The sequence below is a fragment of the Taudactylus pleione genome, unplaced genomic scaffold (genome assembly GCF_031769625.1).
Source record: "Taudactylus pleione unplaced genomic scaffold, aTauple2 ptg000114l, whole genome shotgun sequence".
NCBI classification, from domain to species: Eukaryota; Metazoa; Chordata; class Amphibia; order Anura; family Myobatrachidae; genus Taudactylus; species Taudactylus pleione.
In genome coordinates, this window is record NW_028284516.1 from 1973538 (window position 1) to 1997061 (window position 23524).

At 45.9% G+C, this 23524-nt stretch overlaps 1 protein-coding gene across 1 annotated transcript in view; it reads right to left on the minus strand.

The window, feature by feature from the left end:
• Positions 1–23524, minus strand: part of CIBAR1 (CBY1 interacting BAR domain containing 1) — a 70609-nt gene that overhangs the window by 22994 nt on the left and 24091 nt on the right. The window contains exons 4-7 of the mRNA XM_088471384.1: positions 16034–16135; positions 14642–14647; positions 11928–12032; positions 2546–2659 (exon numbers count right to left, since the gene is read on the minus strand). Coding sequence (XP_088327510.1) covers positions 2546–2659; positions 11928–12032; positions 14642–14647; positions 16034–16135 — 327 coding nt within the window. The remainder of the gene's footprint in view (positions 1–2545; positions 2660–11927; positions 12033–14641; positions 14648–16033; positions 16136–23524) is intronic.

Consider the following 23524-nt stretch of genomic DNA (forward strand, 5'->3'; position numbering starts at 1 on the left):
AGTCCAAGTAAGGCAAGGTAGACTAATGACCCTTGTTGTAACAGGTTTGGATAGAGAGGAAGGGGCCATGGTTCGTCCATCAGCAGATGATCAAGGTCCGAGTAGCATTATCTGGTTGGCCAATTCGGAGCCACCAGGATTACAGTTGCTATTTCCTGATTGATAAGTTTCAGGACCTGAGGAAGTAGTGGAAATAGTGAAAACAGGTGAATCAGGCAAAAAGTCTACGGCATGGCTAGGGCGTCCTCAGCCAGAGTCCCTGGATCTCCTGTTCTGGAACAATACAGAGGAATCTTGTGGTGGAGTAGAGATCGCATGAAATCGCCATCCGGATCCAGAAAGACGTCCAGATGAAAAAAAAAAAAAAAACCCACTCACCGGGATGGAGGCCCTGATAACCAAGGTAATCTGTCTCCTGTCGACCCCAGGAAAGAAGACTGCCACTATGGCTAGTACATGACTCTCCGCACACTTGAGATTGTGTAACGTTTACTTCATGACTAATTTCCCCTTGACGACTGATGTACACCACCACTGTGGACGTTGTCAGACTGGACTTCATCAGATGCCCTTGCAGCAGCGACTGAGTCGCTATCAAGACGTTGAAGTTCTAAGACAACGGTTGGTAGTAATGCTTCCTGTTGGGACCAAGCTCCCTGAAACGGAGTCTGAATAACCACCGCACCCCAGAATACCAGCATCCGTGGTTAGCAACATCCAATTCCAGATTGAGAATGGGCAAACCACGTGGAGATGGTTGGAGTTCAACCACCAGAGGGGGGACATACTGGTCTGTGGAGAAATGTAAATGACCCTGGACAGGTGAAGTTGAGAGCCATCCCACTTGGAGAGCAGGGGGTATATAGTGTTCCCGCTAGGCTGTTTTAGCCCTGCCCCTTTTAGCGGCGCCCGCTAAAACAACCTGCTCTGTGCCTTTCCTACTCGCGGGCCACAGCATCCCACGGGTAGCAAAAGCAGCGGTAAACGATCAGCGCCGGAGGAGACAAGTTTCCCCAAGAGTCGCATACAAAATGGATGGAAACAGTCTTTTTTGATCTTCCCTAGCCTGAATCTTGTCCTGAGAAAGTAAAATCCTCTGAAAGGACGTTTCGAATATTATCCCCAAGAAGAGTAGTCTCTGGGATGGAGTCAGATTGAAATTTTTTTTGTTGACAATCCTGCCATGAAATATGAGGGTGAGATGCTTCAGATTGACATGTGCATTAATTATGTCCACAGTCGGGGCCTTGATAAAGAGATAGTTGAGATAAGGGATGATCGTAACCCCCAACAACCGTGAGCTACCATTACCATCATTACTTTGGTAAAGGATACCCATGGGGTGGAGGAGAGGCCAAAAGATAAGGGCTCTGAAATGAAAGTGGGACTTCCTTATTGCAAACCCAGGAATTTCCCTTTTCCCATGCTCGCTATCACGAGCACTGGGACTCCACTTTGAATTTCTGAAATAGCAGATTTAGAATGGGAAGTACAGAGAGGTCTGACTTTGAAACAACAAAGAGGTTTAAATAAAACCCTTAGGATCTCAACGCCCGAGGAAAGAAGTTTGTTTATCGCTTCCATCAAAGCCACAAGTTTCTGATGAAAGGCCATGAGCCCTGTGGTGAAGAACCTCCAAGGAGGGGGACCTACAAATTTCATCTTGTACCCTACAGAGAGGATACTTTGCAGCCAAGAATCAGAACATGTTTGGAACCAGATGTTTTGAAAACACACAATACATGCTCCCACCATAGAAAAGGAATGAAAGAATGGCCCAGAAGAATTGCGCAGTGTGGTTGTCAAAGAAGAAGAAGGTAAGAAGGAGCTCTTGCCCCCTGTAGCTAGAGCAATTATGTAAGATACCACCAGAAAAAGAAAGGGCTTCTAAGGAACACTTAGATACAGAATCTGTCTGCCATGTTCTCAGCCATAGGGCCCTACGTGCCGCAATGGCAGCAGCAAAAACTTTTAATGCAGATGAGGCCTGCATCTATGGCAGCCAGTGGCACGGAGTCTGCACAGCAGGATCCATTGAAAAATAAACATTATGACGACAGGCTGTACAGCGGCCTGAAAAAAACGGCAGCGCTTCAATGGGTATTTAAATCAAAGTGAGGTGGGGTATGGAGTGGGAGGAATTAAGTCAAAAATCAATGAAGATTTAATGTGGCAGGCGCCACACATCACTGTCTATACCCCATTGTTACTCCAGTGTCCCCCAGTGGAAGGAGATTTTTTTTCTTTTTTTTTCTTTACTTCTACGCCATAAGAAACAAAACATAATATACATACATACTTGTGTCTTACTAAGTGTGGGGCAAGCGCCAACACAGAATTTAAGCCAAAGGATTTGGGGGCACTGAATGCTATATTCCTGCTTTCATATGTTGTTTTGCCACCAGACTAACTTTTTAGGAAGCTAACGCACCCTTCATTATTAAATATTAGAGGCAACAATAATGAGATGATCACTGTCCCAATCATTAATAAGCACTAGTCTTTCAGAGTCTCTTGTTCCATAGCACACAGGCAAAAGGCTTACCTCCAGATCTTCCTCCTCATCGATTTCTTCTATATGATGAAAGGCAGCTGTAAGCACTTCTACAGCCTTCCCATGGAACAACATTTCAATTGTTACAAATTCACTAAATATTTTCTAAAACAAAAGAAAGTAATATGATAAAAGTAACATTTATATAATAAACATACATTGTATTGATTTGAACGTTGTTTAGATATTTTTAAGTAATATTGTAGAGTAACTAAACTCAATCTATATCTTATGCTGGGCATACTCTATAAAATTATCGGGGCGACCCTCCCAATATCAGCGGATACCCCCGATAAATGTAGTGTGTGCGGGCGACAGAGGGTAAAATATCCATCAGTCATGCATGCCGCATTGTCCAGCATGCCATCCAATGCGTTATTTTGTATGTTAAATGTCGGCCGCTTCGGGCAGTGTATGCCTAGCTGCGGCCAACAGACAAACATTTCACCTGTTCCTTCCCATGGAAGGAACAGGGAAATGTCTCCTCCCTGGAGGCGGAGTGCAGATATCGGGGCCAATACACTAAGATATCTCACAGTGTATGTCCGCGATATCTGCAGGGTGAATGGCTGCCAGATAAAATGTCTGTCGGTCTGGCAGGCATTTTATCTGGCAGTGTATGCCTCGCCTTGGACATTGAACAGACCAATAACAGGATTATGGTACTTACCGGTAAATCCATTTCTCCTATTCCACAGGGGACACTGGAGCTTAAGACAAAGGGGTATAGATGGTGGTAGAGTAGAGGCTGGCACTTTAAATAATTTAGATGTGTGACTGGCTCCTCCCTCTCTATGCCCCATCAGCCCCAGTTAAGAAAACAGAGCCTGAGGGGAGACCAAACAGACCGGAAGAAAAAAGGAGAAGGAAAAATTCCCAGAATGGGACAAACCATCAGTGAACACCACAACTCACTGCAGGCCAACAACATACAAAACTGCAACAGAAGTAGAGCAGAAAAATTCCAACAGGAAAAACATTGCAACAGGTAAGCAGCAGTGGGCGGGTGTCCAGTGTCCCCTGTGGAATCTGAGAAATGGATTTACCGGTAAGTACCAAAATCCTGTTTTTGCCTTCATCTACTAGCGGACACTGGACATCAAGACTTTGTGGATGTCCCAAAGCTGCCCTCCCGGTTAGGAGAGTGCTGAGGAACCTGTAAAACTCTGAGGCCGAAATTTGAATCAGAGGGCGCAAAGGTATCAAACCTGTAAAACCGAACAAAAGTGTGCAGAGAAGTCCACGTAGCTGCACGGCAAGAGACGCATGAGCACCCCTGTGCACAGCCCAAGATGTACCCACCGAGTACATAGAATGTGTCGAAATGGATACAGGTGGAGGTCGAGCATTGGCGACAAGCCAGACGGATCCATCTGGCCAAAGTCTGTTTAGACGGAGGCCAACCCTGCCGGGCCGCATCATATAGGACGAAAAGAGTATCTGATTTGTGCAAACCCGCTGTACTTGCCTCGTAGATAGAGAGGGCCCTCACCTACATCTAGGGAGTGCAAAGTCCCAGATGAATCCAGCAGGCTGGGACCACAATCGGCTAATTAGTGTGGAAAGTAGATAACACCTTTGGTAAAAAGGAAGGGAGAGTACGAAGTTCAGCTCGATCTTCTGGTTTTTTTTTTCACGATCGACACATGCCTAGCCAAAGCCAGGGCCAACAAAAGGACCAATTTCTAGGTGAGAAATTTTAAACCCACCTCATCCAAGGGTTCAAACACTGCAGACTGAAGAAAAGACAGGACAAGGTTGAGATCCCATGGCAAAGTAGGTGGCACAAAAGGGAGGCTGGATCGAAACACCCCCTGAAGCAAAGTCTGCACCTTCGGAAGCAGGGCCAAGCAACGCTGAAATAAATACAGATAAGGCAAAACCCTGCACCTTCAACAAGTCCAAGAAAAGTCCAGCATCTAAACCCCTTTGAAGGAACAAAAGCCGAGGCAAGTAGAATGAAGAGGTGAAAGAACCACACCCCTCGCACCAGGCCACATAGGATTTCCAAATGCGATGGTAATGAGCGTATGTAACCAGTCTCAGAGCTCTAAGCATAGCAGGAATCACGGTCTGTGGAATACCAGGTCTTCTCAAGATGTAGGTTTCAACGGCCACACTGTCAAACATAGTCTATGTAAGTCGGGATACACAAACGGACCTTGCTGAAGAAGATCCAATCTCAGCGGAAGAGGCCATGGATCGTCTGCCAGAAGGAGGAGTAACAAGCCAGATGGGGCCAGTGCGGAACCACTAGGCTTGATGCGCCAGTCACAATTCTAAATTATTTAAAGTGCCAGGATCTACTCTACCACCGTCTATACCTCTGGGTTGTCGTCCTCCAGAGAAGAATGGTCCTGGTCTGAGTTGTCAATAAGGTCATGCTCAGCCTGAGAATTTGAACCCTGCCAAAATTTAAGGATTCCTTGCAGTCTCGTGTCCTAGGTTTACTTTACAATTCCATTTCTCCTCTTTTCCTCTCAATAATAATTTGGAAATTTTGCAGGCACATTTTCCTCCATTGTACTATTACTTGCTCCTCTGCACTGATAGTTTATTCCTACATCTAGTTTTCCTCCCCCTACTCAACTCTTCCACACCATTATCATGTGTACCACCTCCTCCACTCATTGTCTACCTAATCCTCTGCTCTACCCCCTTCTTCCACCTATATCATTTCCCCCTTGTCTCCTCCACCTCCTCCCTTTATCTCCTCTCCCACTACTACACTTTCATTCTCTTCTACCCCTCCTATGTCCTACTACCCCACTGATAATCCTTCCTCCAAACCTCCTCTCCATACCACCCCCATCATATTAAACTCCCTCCCTGCCAACCACCTACAGGTTCCCTTCCCAGCACTGGTCCCCGCATAATCTCTCCACTAAATTCATCTCGGCCACCCATATTAAACTCACCTTCTCGCTACAGTAACCCAAATAATCTAATGCATATCTCTCCCACAAACATTGTCCCTCTATCCTGTGCCCTCTGGAATGCCAGATCAGTATGTAACAAACTCGTACCCACCCATGACCTTTTCATCTAAAAAAACTTGCATCTCCTAGCCATTACTGAAACCTGGATTTCACCCTCTGACACCACCTCCCCTGCTGCTCTCTCCTCTGGGGCCTCATCTTCTCTCATACCCCTCGGCCTGGGGGTCGCCATGGTGGTGGGGTAGGGGTCCTTCTATCCCCCGGCACCTCCTACCAACTACTACCCTCTGAACCATCTCTTACTTTCTCTACATTTGAGGTTCATGCTATACGCCTCTTCCAACCAGTTCACCTTAGAGTAGCTGTTATTTACCGTCCCCCTGGCCGTCCTTCCAAATTCATTGACAGCTTCGCTTCCTGGCTTCCTCACTTTCTCTTCTCTGACCTTCCGTCTCTTATCCTAGGTGACTTCAATATTCCTATTGATAGCCCCACAGAAGCCTCTGCCACCAAACTCCTTACCCTCACCTCTTCATTTGGTCTCTCCCAATGGACCTCTTCACCCTCCCATGTGAGTGGGCATTCGCTTGACCTGGTCTTCACTCACCGTTGTGATATTTCTGATTACTCCAATTTCCCATTCCCCCTCTCTGACCATCACCTTCTTTCTTTTAACTTATCCCTCTCTCCTTCCCTTCCTCTACCTCCTAAGGCCACCATCATTTAGCGTAACATTGACACTATTGACCATTTCTTTTTCTTCCCAGCTGGACTCGCTTCTCTCTCCTGCCCTGAACAAGCCATTTCTCTATACAATACCTCCCTTACTTCATCTCTGGACTCTGTTGCTCCGGCGATCACTATTCACCCTCGCAGATTTACACCTCAACCTTGGCATTCCAAATGCACCAGATACCTGCAAAAGTGTTCACGAACTGCCGAGCGACAGTGGAGAAGATCACGCTCCAAGGCTGATTTTCTCCCTTTCAAATTTATGCTCTCATCATACAGTGCTGCCCTTTCCCTCTCCAAACAGTCATATTTCAAGAACCTCATCTCCTCTCAGTCCTCAAATCCCCAACATCTCTTCACCACCTTCAACTCCCTCCTCCGCCCACCCCCTCCTCACCTCACATCCTCGCTCTCTGCCCTTGTCTTTGCTACCTACTTTACATCTAAAATTGACTCCATACGTCAGGACATCATATCCCACCAGTCTCCCTGCTATCCACCTCCTCTCTTCCCAGATCACCCCTCTCCTTCCATTTTACCGACTAACTTTCTTCTCCCCTGTATCTGGAGAGGAAGTCATGTCCCTCATCCAGTCCTCCCCCCCCTTCCACCTCCCCTCTTGACCCTATCTCTTCACGTCTCCTCCGCTTCCTCTCTCCTTCTGCCTGCTCCCATCTTGCCCACCTCCTTAATCTCTCCCTATCATCAGGCACTGTCCCGTCTGCATTCAAACATGCCCTTGTCTCCCCCATACTAAAAAAACCTACCCTTGATCCTAACACTCTCTCCAACTACCGTCCAATCTCTCTCCTTCCTTTTTCCTCCAAGCTTCTTGAGCGTGCTCTTTACAAGCGCCTTACCACCTTTCTTTCCTCTCACTCCCTCCTTGACCCTTTTCAGTCAGGCTTCCGTTCTCTCAACTCCACTGAAACCGCCCTCACTAAAGTCAGCAACGACCTCTTTGCTGCTAAATCCAAGGGCCACTACTCTCTGTTCATTCTCCTTGACCTTTCTGCTGCTTTCGACACTGTGGACCACCCTCTCCTTCTGCAAATCCTTCACTCCCTTGGTCTACGTGACACCGCCCTCTCCTGGCTATCCTCCTACCTCTCTGACCGATCCTTCTCTGTCTCCTCTCATGGCTCCTCTTCTCCCCCACAGCCTCTTGCAGTAGGTGTTCCCCAAGGTTCTGTTCTTGGACCTCTTCTTTTCTCACTCTATACATCCTCACTAGGTGAACTCAAGCTCTTTTGACCTCCAATATCATCTCTATGCTGATGATACTCAGATCTACCTTTCCTCCCCTGACCTCTCTCCTCACTCGTGTCTCCAACTGTCTCTCGGCCATCTCTTCCTGGATGTCCCAGCGATTTCTTAAACTTAATATGTCTAAGACTGAGCTAATCATCTTCCCTCCCCCCTGCATAACCACACTTCCCACAATTTCCTTATCAATTGATGGCACAACTATCTCCTCTAGCCCCAAAGTGCGCTGTCTTGGAGTTATCCTGGACTCCTCCCTCTCCCTCAAACCACATATCCAGAATATCTCACCGTCCTGTCATTTTTATCTTAAAAATATTTCCAAGATTAGACCCTTTCTCACCCAGGATGCCACTAAAACCCTCATTCACTCATTGGTCATCTCCAGATTGGACTACTGTAACCTCCTCCTATCTGGCCTCCCCAAATCCCTTCTCTCCCCTCTCCAGTCTGTCCTCAATGCTGCAGCTCGGCTCATCTTCCTCTCAAAACGCTCTACATCTGCCTCCCCTCTCCTCCTACAAGCTCTCCACTGGCTCCCCTTCCCTTTTAGAACCCAATTTAAAGGTTCTCACACTCACTTACAAAGCCCTCAGCCATTCCTCTCCCATTTACATCTCTGATCTCCTCTCCCTTCACTCTCCTGTCCGCCCTCTTCGTTCAACAAATGCACCCCGCCTCTCATGCCAATTGATTACTTCCTCCCACTCCCGCCTCCAAGATTTTGCCCGCACTGCTCCCCACCTTTGGAACGCTCTCCCGCTTCCCATCAGACTCTCCTCCTCTCTTTAATCCTTCAAACGGGCTCTCAAGACCCACTATTTCATCAAAGCCTTTCAGCTCTCATCTTAACTTGCTGCTACATACTCCTCTCTCCCTGCCTACCCCATCTGTTTCACCCCTGTCTGTCCCTCTCCCCTAGAATGTAAGCTCCGATGAGCAGGGCCCTCTACCCTCTTGTGCTTCTCCTTACTTTACCTTCATCTACTTCTTACACTCTACCAGGGCACCTAACACTTGGTTGCTTTGCATTGTTGTATATTATCCATGCCCTGTAATGTATTGTATTGTACTGTAAGTCACTAAATCTATTCATGTACTTTGTGAGGCGCTGCGGAACACTTGTGGCGCCATATAAATAAACGATAATAATAATAGGTGCTGCGGACGAATCCAGTCGTCTCTCAAGGATAGAAGAAACCTGCAGCAAACCTTGAACAGACCTAGCCAAACCTTGTGTCCATGAAGGCTCAGTAGAGTGGAGGAAAAGGAAGAAGAGACTCAAATCATCAGGAACAGCCATAGGGGAGGGACCCACTGAAGGACTCGCCATGGGCTGGAAGCAACTAGGGATGTACACCCTGCTGTTAGAGGCTAGTTGTCTAGCCAGTCCTGACAATGTTTCAGCTAGGGTTTGCCAGCCAAACTGGTGTCTCCACAGGGAGGGAAGCACCCTCATGCAGAGTCACACTGCCCTCCTCCTCTCCATACACTCAGACAGTCCCCCTCCCCAAATCCGACTGTGGCTGAGGAAATTATATATTTTTGGCACAACTCTCTTCAGAGAGTATATACTCCCAGACATAATGGAGTAGGAGGAATAGAGACAAAGGATAAGTCAAAATACCAGCAGCAGTCCTCTAGGAGGGATAAAGGAGGTGCAGACCCATTCCCCAGACACACTATACAAACAGTTGCTGTATAAGCTAAACAATCCCTCTAAGAACCCCTACAGAGATATAAAGGGGGAGAAGGAAGCAAGAAGTAGCCTTTTCCAGCATACGCACAATGGCTGCCTCTTTGGAGGATACCACAAAGGCTAAGGCTGGGTACACACTAGACAATGTGTACCCAGCCCGACCTCGGCAGTGACGGACCCGGCGGGAGAGCCAGCAGCGGCAGGTGAATACACACTTGCCGATACCAGCAGCGAAAAAAGGGGCAGCATGGCCCTCGCTAACGAAATTCCCTGTCAGTCCAGCATGTAGAGCCAAAGGAGGATGTCGCCGACGACCTTCGGGAGCGCGCATCACCAGCGACAGAGGGTACACACTTGACGATGTGCCCAATATGTTGGTCCGATCCGCCGGCATATCGTCTAGTGTGTACCCAGCATAAGTCTGTTAAGTGTTTGAAGCCGGAAAAACTGACAGGCCGTCTGCAGGCAGAGGAATGCCAGAGCGGAGGTGTGGACAAAATTAACCCCTCCTCTAAGAGCCTGGCCAAAAGGATGCAGCCAGGCCAGAGGACGCCTCCAAGGGCATTCCCTTCAGCGAGCAATGCCCGAATGCAGCTGTCACTAGGCCTGCCCACCCACCCAAAATAGAGGAACCGGCTCCTGAGTTGGCATAACTTGTAAAGGGAAGGGGTGGGGGGAGCGACTGCAGCTTGGAAGGCGGAATAATACTTACAAGGCTACAAACATGTATTCAGTGCGTGGCCTGAGCGATGAAGTCGGATAACACCTGCGTTCAGGGGAACCGGACAAGAGCCTGTGTCAGGTCCCTCCGGAGACATCCCATGATGTAGACAGGCTCTCGCAGCAGCAGTCTAGAGTTTGCCTAATGGAAATTGTTAACTAAAAATAAAATAAATAGAAAATTGCCAGGTTGATCAGCAGCTTGCATAAAGATCACTCTGCTCTAAAGGCCACTTGGAACAAAATGAGTACAGTGACCACCTGGGGTTTAGAACATTTCAAGTTTTCAAGAGACAGACTCCACACATTACCATCTATAGCCCAGTATTCCAGTGTCCCCCATTGGGGAAGTAAAAGTAGGGAAAAAAAAAAAGTTATGAACTTTTTTCTTATTTTAACCACTTGCCTGGCATGGCCGTATTCAGATGTGACCATATCAGGCTGGGCTTTCCCTGACATATTCACATCTGATGTGACCAGTCAGAAAATGCCCCGTGGGCAGCTGCTGGAAGATGATCTCCAGCAGCCGACAATCTCAGGGGGACCTCCCGGTCCCTCTGCACCTTCGGATGGTAGTACCGCAGTATGTGCACCGGAGGAGCAGCCGCCGGTCAATATAGCGCTGCCCCAGTGTATAGACCCGGCGACTACAGAGAGTAGCAGCTGCCGGGTCTGTGATTCCTGCGCTGTCCCACAATTAGCTGGAGTTCCCGGCGGCTGTAGAGAGTAGCAGCCACTGGGTCAATTAAGCCAGTGCCGCCCCCAGTCATGATGAATACCCGGCGGCTGCAGAGGGGAACACCTGCCGGGGAACAGCAGAGCCCCGACAGCCAGTGTCTGCACCAATCATCGATACATATTGATTGCACGATACACAAATACAAATGAGTAAAAAAAATTAAAAATGTATGTATATATCACCCACGCACGCAGGGGGGGTTTCAGAGTACCTAGAAACCCCCCCCCCTGCCTGCCAGTCCATCGCAGCCCAGCTTAACAATTATTTTTTTTTTGTGTAAAACATGTGAGCCGGCAACTGTCCCTGGCTGAGCTGCCTGTAGGAGGAGCTGCAGCGCTTGCGCACAGCTCATCCCGGGCAGTTCCCATAGGGCACCGCACACCGGCATTGTGGGAGGCTGAGACATCGGAGCCTGCTGCGTGACAATGACCGGCGCTCTCTCCCAGAGCCGCACCACAGGTGGGTGTAATGTTTTAAATGTGGGGGGAGGGTGATCTTTGTCAGTGTGTGTGTGTGTCTAGGCTTTGTCAGTGTGTGTGTGTGTATAGGCTTTGTCAATGCAGTGTGTGTTAGTGTGTCTGTGTCAGTGCAGTAGACTCCAAATAAAAAAAGTTCAACACCCGGTGTGCAGATCCTAAGAACTAAGTAGACCGCTCAGGCTTGAACATACAATCACCTACAGGCAGCGCTCCTCAGGTACTCAATAATCCAAGCTTGTTAATCCATTACTGTGCAACGTTTCAGATGCAATAATTACATATCTCTTCAAGACATTGATGAAATATGTAATAAATTCATCTGAAACGTTGCACAGTAATAGATTAACAAGCTTGGATTATTGAGTATCGATTATTGAGTACCCGAGGAGTGCTGCCTGTATGTGGTTAGATTTTTTTTTGCCATTGGCTTTGTAACCAAGTATTGAAAACCCCCCTTTCAAAATCCTGCGTCTGCCACTGTGTGTGTGTATATAATATATATATATATCTCTATCTAATCATCTATCACAGGAAATTAATAAACACCCCAGTAATGGGGTAATTTGTTTGAAGATCGGAGTCTCTGGGTGCTGCCTTATTTCCCTTGCTGTGTATATTGTGGGGGGGTGTGAGGGCACCGGAGCAGATATTAAAGAGAGCACTGGAGTCATAATTAATAAATTATATATATATATATATATATATATATATATTGCATTGCAATTTGCATATTATATTAAATCCAAACCTACTATAGAAGTATATTTTCAGTCTTCATATGCAGATAAAATGTATAACTTACTTTAATATCTTTTATTTTCTGTTTTTCAAAATTATCGATAGCTTCCTCGAGTTTTCGACTAATTCGAGCTGCATCCATCGTTGCTCTCTGTAATTCTGTTTCAGCCTTAAACAAAAGTAAAACTTTCTGACTTAGAGTAACATTCATTCCACCCTATCAAGTAAATCATCCGGCTTTATATAAACACAGACTATGTGTATATCGTTACAAAAGCTATGTATGTCCCTGGTTTCTAGCTTCTGTCTGGTGGTAATCAGGCTAGTGAGCAGCCTTGATTGACAGATCACCTGTGAAAGGTGAATTAAGATGTGTCCATTTTTCCAGTCATTCTCCCAATGCCTGGGGAGCAAGTTGCTGGCTTGCAGAGTGACACCATTACTACTTAAAGCGAATTCTGTGCTATATTGCTGTGTTTTTTTAGTGAGTTAGACAGTAGGACCTTCCACCCATAGAAAGGGAAGCATTTTGTTTAGTTAGCGCCAGACAGGTTAGGATTTAGGTTTATGTTTTGGAACTTTGTAAATAAAAATAGCTCCGGCTGTCTGTACCAAACATCCTGGACTGGTGTGCTATGAATACACTGCTGGGTGAAAAAAAAATACTGTTAACCCCTGGAAACTGCCCCCCATACTGGAGATAGATAGCTAGACAGAAAGAATTTTCATTGCTACATAGTGGCTATTAGGGGTTGCATGGTATCCAGGAGATATACTGTACACAAGTGAGCTCAGTGTGGCAAGTACTAATGTACCCCTTAAGTCACTACCTATGGTTCTGTGCACTGAAATAAACACATTTATTTTTTTAGCATATTAATGTTTTGTCATAGCCTTGAGAATTATTAAGGGTCATGGTTTAATAAAATCACAGCTATTCTAGATTACTTAAGAATAATATACAATGAAACAACACAGAGTTGGCAGACACACTATAAATGTTAATAACAATCATTCAAAGCAAATATCCCAGCATAATTACCTATTTGTTATTAATACTGCTTCTAACGTGAAAGGACACTTACAAAATGAGATTTAATGAACTATATCCTTACTATTTTAACAAAACAAAATCACTAGGTGGTTGTTGCAGTAAGGTAAAAGCTAACAAATCATAAATTGTATACAAATTAAAAGAAGTCGATCCACCTGATCCTGGGAGCTGAAGGAAATGGTGTTAATACCTGTGACTTAGTATCGATTAAGGAAGACAAGCACATCAAAGAAATTATAATTATACAGAATAAAATGAAAACCGTGAGTGCATTAATACCATTGTAGAACTTACTGCAAACACAAACATATTCCTGTGTTAGATGACAGTTTATCAGCTGAATATTTATTCTCAGAAAAAGCAGCACTTTAAGCTGCCACCCTATTGAAATTAATGGGTTTTGTATTGGCGGTGTCAAACAAGCCAATTTCTTGCTCTGAAACTTTTTTTGCATGCAGCATTAGGGGCGAGAAGAAAAACAGCTGACTCGAACAATCATTTTTCTTTTTTTAATTCTGGACAGATATATATTTTGTTTTATTAATTTTATTTGCATTCAGACAAAAAAAATAATATAAATTTTGTAAAACTTTATTAAGCACCACAAATACTTTGCGGTTCTTGCTTTGGCATTCATTTTCACTTTCATAATTAAAATTCAGCAGGATTGTGTGTGTGTGTACGTTTTAAGAAAAAAAAAAAACTGCCCTAGAAAAGAATATTTTTTTTTATTTTTTGCTGTCTTTATTTACACGCTATCCATAGACAGGAATAATATGTCAGCTTAACTAGGCCTTCCACTTTTTAAACTAGGGAATATACCGCATTAAGGGCTCTATTTACTACAATCCGCATTTGTAATGCAGATTGTAGTGTGATATTACCGACTGAATTCGCATTGCGAATTCAGGCAATATCACAGGGATTTACTACAAATCCCTTGCAGGGACAGAGCTTGTGATAAAGCACTGTCCCAGCGAATCCCCTCCGGAGCCTTATCACGGTATTTTCACCAAAAATACCGTGACAAGTGCCCCGCGCATGCGCTGACCGGCAGCCGCTGCTACCCCCCCCCACCACCATCGTTAAGCCCAGCCCCCCGCGATTGCGGACCCCCCGCCCCTTAATTACGCTTACCTGCAGTTATCGGGCCTCCAATGATGTCCTCTGTCGCTCCGGTCATGTGACATCTCATATTGCACTGGGACCCTGTCATGTGATGACCGGGCCCCAGTGCACCATGGGAGACCAGCTGACCGGAGGGAGGACATCACCGGAGTCCCGAACGCCGGTCCCTGGACTCAGGTAAGTTTGATTTTTTTTTTTTTTTTTCTACAGTGAATCAGCGTGCGGTCTGTTTAGACCACACAGCTGATCACTGGGGCCGGCTCCGGGCTCTGCACGTTATAGCGGAGCAGGAGTCCGGTAACCGGGGGAGACCCTGGATAACGCCACCTCCAGGTTATTATCACAGAGCTTTCCCCGGTATTTTTTCACATTTTATTTTTAGTAACTTTGGTCAGATCACATTTCCCATTACAATTATGGGAAATGCGATCTGATTACTAAATATAGACCCCATCCCTGTGTGGAGTTATTTTTTTTATCAAGTCATTGTCTCATGATCACTAGACAATTAATAAGGAGGGCAATTCAATTAAATGATATGTTGAATAGCACCGGTAATGAGTTCCCAGAGCTATTCAATTGGTTGCGCTGTTAACCTGCGACTAGAGGATTTCTGCTCACATACTCCTGAGATGAGAGTAGAAATGAAACTAAAACTAGTGCCGTGAGGCTGGTCGCGGGCTTAGAGCGAGCGCAAACGCCACTTAAGACGGAGAATGCAGTTTACTGCAACTAAACACCCGACATTAAACGGCGTAAACTGCATCTCCTGACTTAAGTGCAGTGGGGACAATTGAATAGCTCCGGGCACTAATTCCTGGCGCTATTCAACATCAAATTTAATTGAATAACCCCAATGGAGGCACATTGTTTATGAGAGTAGACTCCCCTCTTTCTTACAAGGGTGCCTCACGTGTGTATGTGCCATTAAAGGAGCAATCATGCACAATGTTCCATTCTTTTAATAGGGCACTGTGCCCTCTGATTAATATGTCTAATATGGATGCCCTTTAGTCACTGGAAGCCAGGTTGGAAGAAATCTGTCCCCCAATCCTTGGACTCCATGATTTCCTTTTAGTATAGGGGCTTAATGTCTGATGATCACACTAATCATCAGACAAGATCTGTAAACATCTAGTTTGAAAGAGGAGACTCCCCTCTTATGAGACTCCTATGTTGTATCGTTAGGAAGACCATAGAACTTAAGTCTCCATTTCTTTGTTTTATGAAACGTTGTGCACCCTGGTCAGCTTCCGCACTCCCCACTGGGAGAAGGCAATTGTTTAAGTGTTTTTCTTCACCCATCACTGAGGAAGACAAGTGGAACTCATCGTCCACAGTATTGCTGTACTGTATATGCAGAGGACGAAACCCACTCGTCCTTTGCAGCGAAGGGATTAAAACAAAATTACTACACACTATTGTGGTCATTCATAAAGTGTAAATTACAGACGCATGGAGCAAGATCATTTAAATGAGATAAAAACATTTAAACTTTTTAAACACATTATTAACCTTTGGGAAACCTTACAATTTTAGCTAAAAATTTATGATTCACTTTCACCATAAGTCCAGCCAAACGGAGCTGTAGTTTAGGAGCAAAACAGAAAAAAAACAAACATTTAAATTTACTGAAAGGAGTGATGCCAATGTCGTAGGGGGTTGGTCTGATGTTATACTATATACACACACACCAGAGTTTCCCAAACTGTGCCATTACAGCCCAGGTTTAAAGGATATCCATGCTTGAGTCTAGATGGTTAAATCAAATTGACAGAGGCAGTAATTAAGTCACCTGTGCTCAAGCATGGATATCCTTAAAACCTGGACTGTAATGGCAGAGTTTGAGAACCTCTGCAATATAGTGTCAAATAAAGGCAAGAAAGCAAAAATGATAATAATAAAAAAAAAAACCCCAAAAAAACAAAAAAAAACCACATTTTATAGTAAAAAGGCAAAATAAAAATTGAACATTAACAAGAGGATACGATAATTTGCCGATCAGATGGATTTCTCTGACGGGTTTTCTCTAGTTGTGCCATTTGCTTTGCTTCTTTGTTCCTTGCATTTAAAGTCACTTTAAGATCCTCCTATAAGAAACAATTGTCGTGACAGGTTATTTTTCTTACCTTCTTGGTTCCACATATAACTAAATAAGGAGCCTGCTTTTATTTATAGTCATTGTAGAATTCTCCATATTGCATTATTTCAGTCACTGAGAAATAACCAAACTTACTTCTGTGTATGAATTTACCAAACCAAACTGTGCAATTCTGCAAAAGAAGTCTGTAAACCTGACACCCACACTATGCCTGCTCAGAGACACATTCCTCCTAACATGGCAACATGCTGCACTGAAGTGAGAGAGCAGGGTGGATATATTTTGCTACGTAAAATCACTACAATTCTTTCATACATATTACCCAGCTCAATATACATATTTGCTATACACACACACACACACATATATATATATATATACACATATATATACACACACACACACACACACACACACACACACACAGCGGCTTTAAGTTCAAAGCATTTCGTTTTCTTTTTCTCATGACTAGATCTGAAAACAGGAAGAAATCAGTGAGATGATTTGAAAAAATTAAAAAAATATATAAAAGTGTCTAAAGACTTGTCCAGAACATGGAAGCTGCTATATTGTATTCATTTGTAACTTTAAATGAGCATCAAAGTTGTTCAAAGAAAAACAAAAACACATTGATACAAAGTAACGGAGATTTCCGCACCAACTGATATGGTACAGTTTATATACTTTAATTCAGACAATTATGTGCCGATTTTTTTTTTATTTTTAGTGGTGGTGCTGCCAAAGAGTAAATAGAGTTGAGGTAGACTTACCATTGAGAACTATTTTTCTTCGAAGTCCACAGTGATACCATGGGGGGAATAATGTGGTTGGAGTGATCCAGGCACCAAATGGTTAAGCTTTCAGCTCCCAGGATGCCTCTGGTCCTCCTCCATATACCCTGCTCCCGGCATTCAGTTGCGCAAACAAGCCCAAGGCAGGAGAAGGAAGGAAAAGGAGAAGGAAGAACATTCGTACATCAGAAACACACTCACAAATAATGAAGGAGTCCGCACCAAAAGAAAAATTACCCAATGAAGCGAGGCGAGTCAGTGTGGATGCCCTGTGGACCCTATGGATTTCGAAGAAAAAGTTATCTAGGTAAGTCTACCATAACTCTTATTTTCTTCTTCAGGGACCATAGGGAACCACAGGGATACCATGGGGATGTCCTAAAGCAGTTCCCTAAAGGGTGGGGGACACTCCTGAGCAGAAAGGAGAACCCCTCGCCCAAAGGAAGCATCCCGAGAGGCAAAAGTTTCAAAGGCGTAAAACCTAAGAAAAAAGTGTGGACGTAAGACCACGTGGCTGCCTTGCATAATTGCGCCTCAGAGGCACCACGACTAAACACCCACAATGGCCCCACAGACTGGGTAGAATGTGCTGTTGCAGTGTTCGGGATAGGGAGATCAGCCTGTGTGTATACCTGAGAGATAGTCATACGTAACCATCAAGCCAGAGTCTGTTTGTTAGCTGGTCATCCTCGTTTTTGAAAACCATATAGCAGAAAAAGTGCATCTGATTTTCTGAGATTGTACGCTCCACACAAATACAGAGAGCACGAACCACATCCAGGGAGGCTTCACCTACAGAAAGGTCTGAAGACTGAAAAGCTGGAACCACAATCTCTTCATTCACATGAAAACGGGACACTACCTTAGGAAGGTAACCCCCCTTGTGCGGAGAACAGCTCTATACTTGTGAAAAAAAAAAAATGGGAAGCGACAAGAGTGCGCTGCCAAATCAGAGACTCTGCGTGTAGAAGAGATAGCGAGGAGAAAAAGGTGTCTTCACCGTCAAACATTTCATATGAGTCCAGAGGTTCAAATGGATGGGGGAGCCTGTAGCCCCTTGAGAGCCAAAGGCAAATCCCACTGTGCCACCGGTGGGACAAAGGGTGGCTGAACTCGAAGAACACCCTGTAAAAAAAATGTAACAGTGGGTAAAGAAGCAATCCTTCGCTGGAACCAGACTGGCAGCGCAGAAACCTGCACTCTCGTGGTGGCCAGGGGGAGACCAAGGTATAACCCAGCCTGGAGAAAAGCAAGTACAGACGAAGTACGTACGGATGTAGGTAGGGACCCTGCGCTAACAGATCCGGCCATAGAGGCAGAGGAAACGGAATGTATGTATATAGATTCCGTATGTCGGTGAACCAATGATGTCTGGGCCAAGCAGGAGCAAACAGTATTACTGTTCCGCCTTCCTGCCAGTTTGACGTTCCATCTTACTGCCAGTGCGTTCACTAAGGCGGCTAATGGGTCTCTTGTCCTGGACCCGTACCTGGGAACATTGTGGTTTTGACGTGATGCCATGAGTTCCTTGTCCAGTCGGCCCCATTTGTTCACTAGGAGTTGAAAAACTCCCGGATGGAGAGCCCACTCTCCGGCATGCAAGTCCTGACAACTTAGGAAGTCCGCTTCTCAATTGAGGATGAATATTGCAGAGATAGTCGGAAGATGACGTTCTGCCCAAACCAGAATGTATGTCACTTCCCTCATGGCTGCATGACTTCGCATGCCTCCCTGATGATTGAGATAGGCTACCGTGGTCGCGTTGTCAAACTGGATCTAGACCGGCCTGCCCTAGAGCAGGTCCTGTGCTTTGTATACTGCTCGAAGCTCCAGATTGATTATGGGCAGATAACATTCCTGATTTGTCCAACTTCCCGGAAAGATGTGATGAGTTGTCACTGCCCACCCCCCCCCCCCCCACCGTGAAGATTGGTGTCGTGGTGAGAAGCACCCACTTTGAAATCCAGAATGGGCAACCTTTGACCAGATGATCCTTTTGTAGCCACCACGAGAGAGAAAGACGAACCTCCGGAGTGAGAAGGATCCTCTGGAACTTTATTAGATTATACTGTCCGTTCCACTGGAATAGAATCAATATCTGCAGAGGCCTGCAGATTTCTTCCAACTAATGATCCAGCCGTGCGTCTTTAGACATGCCATGGTCAGTTGGAGATGGTGTTGCAGAACAGCATTAGACTGTGCCAATAATCAGAAGGTCGTCCACATATGGTAGTATTCAGATTCCCCGATGCCTGAGGTAGGCCACCATAACCATTATTTTGGTGAAAACCCGAGGCGCCGTTGATCAAGCAAAAGGGTAGTGCCTGAAATTGGTAATGCTGTTGCAGGGCAGAAATCCTGTAGAAACTGTTGATAGGATGGTGTAATAGGCACATGCCCAGGGAAGCCATAACATCCCCAGGTTCCACTGCCAAAATAATTGACCCAAGTTCCGTATGGAGACTCTTCGGTACACGGATGTTTCAGATTTAGAATAGATGAGACACATTCGGTTTCTGAACCAAAAATAGATTGGAATAATAACCCCTTCCTTGTTAACCCACAGGAACCGGGATTATCACCCCTGCCCGCAGGAGGGAGCAAATCTGGAGGGCCAAAGCCTTGATAGAATCTGATGGGAGAGTTGTGCAAAAAAAGGATGCCTCTGGAAAGTGAGGATCACTTCTCAGACCCAGGCGTCTGTTGCTTGATGCCAGTATTCCGCAAACAGGAGCAGTCGGCACCCCACCCTGGGATCCCCCAGGAGGAGGCCCGCCCCCATCAGGCAGCGGGTTTGTCGTCTGGCTTAGAAGCTGGACGTCTGGCCGGCCAGGACCTCTTAGTTTGCTGCTTGGTTGTCCTGCGAGCACTAGATGGTCTGGAGGAAGACTGACCTTTTGCTCGTCCCTGTTGGCTTAAGGACCAAAAAGACTGCCTAGACTTCAACGTAGCTGTTGATGGCAGACCTGCATATTTTGAGGCTCCAAAAAGTGTATTCCCCCCCCCCCCAAAAAAAAGTAAGGATTCCAGAGCCTTCTTTGACCCTGTATCTGCTTTCCAGGACCTCAGCCAAAGGACTCTATGAGCCACAACGGAGGCTGTCGATGCCTTAGATGCTAGGAGTCCAACATCTATTACAGCTTCTCCCAAATAGGAGGCAGCTTCCCGTATGTGGGAGATAGGTCAGCTGTTCTCCGGTAGCATTTGGTGGAGTCTCTTCCAATGCCCACGTCCATTCTTCAACAGCCTTGGCTACCCAAGGCCCAGCCATAACCGGTCAAGTAACAGCTCCAGAAGATGAAAACACTGCCTTAAGACAGGTTTCAAATGTTTCTCTCTGTAGAATCTCTAAGAGAAGATGCTGACGAAATAGGCAACGTAGCACTCCCGACTAAATGTGTCACATTTGCATCCACAGTAGGAGGGATTTCCCACTTATTACATTCAGAAGCTGGGAAAGGATACAACAATGCTAATCTTTTTGTAACATGGAACAGTCTATCTGGATTAAACCATGCCCAGTGTCCTCCCCAGGCTGTTTTCTGCGGGTGCATTGCCCGGCAGAAACAGCCTGCCGCCCGGCCCTTATCCCCGCCGACCCCCGCTGGCCTCTGAAGCGACCGGAGGCTAAAGAAGCCTCCAATCACTTCAGAGGCCAGTGATGACGCCACGCGCGCCTGCTGGATCTAGTTAGATCCAGTCAGAGCGAGGCAGTGGCCAGCAAGTACAGGTAAGTGCTGGGCTGGGGCCAGTCTGGGGACACTGCATAAGGGACACTATTAAACCTGGGTGCACTGCATATAAGAGGTCAGTCTGGGGGCACTACTTCAGCCAGAGGGCAATGCATAAGGGCAAAGTTAAACTACAGGAGGCACTGCATAAAGGGGAAAACTACAGGGGGCACTGCATAATGGGCACTTTTGACTGAGAGAAAGTGGGGAAGCAGCCTGAAACCTGTTGGGCTGGATTGGTAAGGGAGATACCCCTTTTCCCGGCGCGCGCATAATTGCGAAGGCCCCCACCCGGCTACTTTTGGATGCCACCCAGCTGGAAAAAATTTCTGGGGAGAACACTGATACCTCTTCCACAAGCTCAGTGAGCTGCTCAGATTTAGGAAACTCAGGTTTTACCACCTTCTAGTGTTTAAACAATGGAGCCTTCTTTCTAGGTGCTGGTTTATCACCCTGTATATTTAGGATTGATTTAACCGCCCTCAGTAAAGGAGGAACATCCACTGTAGGACGATTCTCTTCAGAACTAGACCATGGAGAAGAACCCGGCGCATCATCGGATTCCTCTGAAGATGCATCTGAATCTACATGCTGAGCAGACTGATAAAAAGATAACCTCCGTTAAGGTGTCTTAGTGACTACTGGTCTGTTTGCAACACCTGACTGAGCCATACTCTGACTTGAGTGGGCATAAACATCCACCCAGGAAGGATGTATAGTAGAGGCAAACACAGCATGCTGTGGGTATCCAATTAAAGGAGGCAGTGTGAGCGTAGCCAAACGATCCACTGGCTGCGTCATCACCTGAGACAAAGAGGCAACCCAAGATGGCTCCTGTACAGAGGCTGGTAGACTGGACTGGTGAGGTGGTTCTTTATAACAGACAACACACAAGCCATCCTTAATAAAGTCCTGAGGGGACTACCCCGCAGAACAGGATTTACAAGAAACCAGTACTAGGGCCTCCACCTCATGTTTCCTTCCCTTTACTTTTTTTTTTTTTATTTGTTTAAATTGTATTTTTTATTGCAACATATGAATTGTATAAACAAAAAATAATATTGATATAAAATCAATACAGTTGAAACAAAAACAAAAAAATATCCATACAGAAAAAATATTAGGAACATAATCTGAAGTGGTAACCACAAACAAAGAAAAGTAGAGCAGAGTATTATAACTAGTAGCCATAATCACATTTGTATAAGAAATATTTTTAAATCGATTACTGTTTTATTGTGTAAGAGAATCCTAACACAATTCCACAGAAAAATAATAATAAAAAAAAAAAATAGATTTACACAAATTAAACAAATAAAAAACAACAAAGTCCCTCTCCCCCACCCCCCGCAGAACCCCACAGGCACCACCTCTTAAACAGTGTTCGAGTCAAAAGCAATAGGCAGATTATTATCGATTATATACAATAATTACCAGGAGGTATTATGGAGGCTATGGTGAATTTGGCGTTTCAGCTCAACAGACAGTGTAGAAATATAACTCTTCCACATACTGAAAAAAGGCGGGGTTCGCAAAATATGCGCTATAGTGTTTTTACGCACTACAGAAAACTGGGGACCAAGTTTTAAAATCTGATGGTCCTGCAGGACGCGCTGGCGCTGTGTGAGATGCAGTAGCCAATCCCTGCGCAGCGGCGTCTTCCCGGCCAACCACCCCGCATTGTCTCCTCGGCCAACCACCGTCTTCCTGACTGAGTCTATGCACTGCATCCCTCTGGCATTTCTTCCTTGGCTGCAGCAGCATTGTCCATGGTGCCAGGACCCTCTAGAAGCCTGCTCTCCTTCAGTCAGGAGGTGGACACTGCACAGGAGGGAGCTGCAACAGTGACCCGACCGGGGGGCTCCCAGCAAAAGCAAGGAGGTAACCGCTACCACATATGCTGTCTATCCTTACCCACTCCCTACCCTCAGTACTGCCCCAGCTGCTATCCTAACTCCCTCCCTAACAACAGTACTGCCCTAATTATCTACCCTTACCCCTTCTTCCTTGACCCCTAGTACTGCCCTAGCTGCTAACAAACTCTTTCTCCCTCTCTGCCCCAGCTGCTGTCTACACTTGCCCCCTCTACTCCCAGTGCTGCCCCAGCTGCTATCCTGACCCAGCACTGCCCCTAACCACCTCCTTGCCGACATCAGTACTGACCTAGTTGCTATTTACCCTTACCCCCAGCCCTGCCTGCCCTTACTCCACTCTAGCTGCAGCTCTACCCCAACTTCTCCCTGCCTTTACCCCCCCCCGCTCTACTCCAACCCCCTCTACCCCAACTGCTACATACCCCCCAGCTCTGTTCCAACTGTTGGCTGCCCTCAACTCCCATAATATGATGGGACCCAGAAAAAGTGGTGTAGGACCCCAATTTTTTAAAGTGAGGGGTCCCTGGAACCCACAATTTTTTCGCTCAGCGCGATCATTGAAAATGTTCGACTTTATGCTCCTTATCCAGAGTTACCTCTATCCAGTCCATGCGGAACAGATTAAAAAAAAAAGCTTGGCCCTGAATAGGGACAATGATGGGGGAGATGTTGAAACCCACTCTTGTAGAATTGCTTTACGGCCAGCTGCACTGATGGCTAGAAGCAATTGCCTTCCCCATTTACTTATTCTAGCGCTAGCCGGTAAAAGACCCAGCACCGCCCAATCCGCAGTAAAAGGCACATAATTAAATAGTCTTCAGCATAACGCTTGACCTGAAGCCAGAATCGTCTAACCAGTGGGCAGAGCCAAAAGCAATGAAACAAGTCTGCATTGTACTCTCCAAACCTATAACATGAGTGAGAGGAGGAGTGCCCCATAAGGAAGTTCCTGCGCGGAGATAAATATGCACGGTGGAAAATG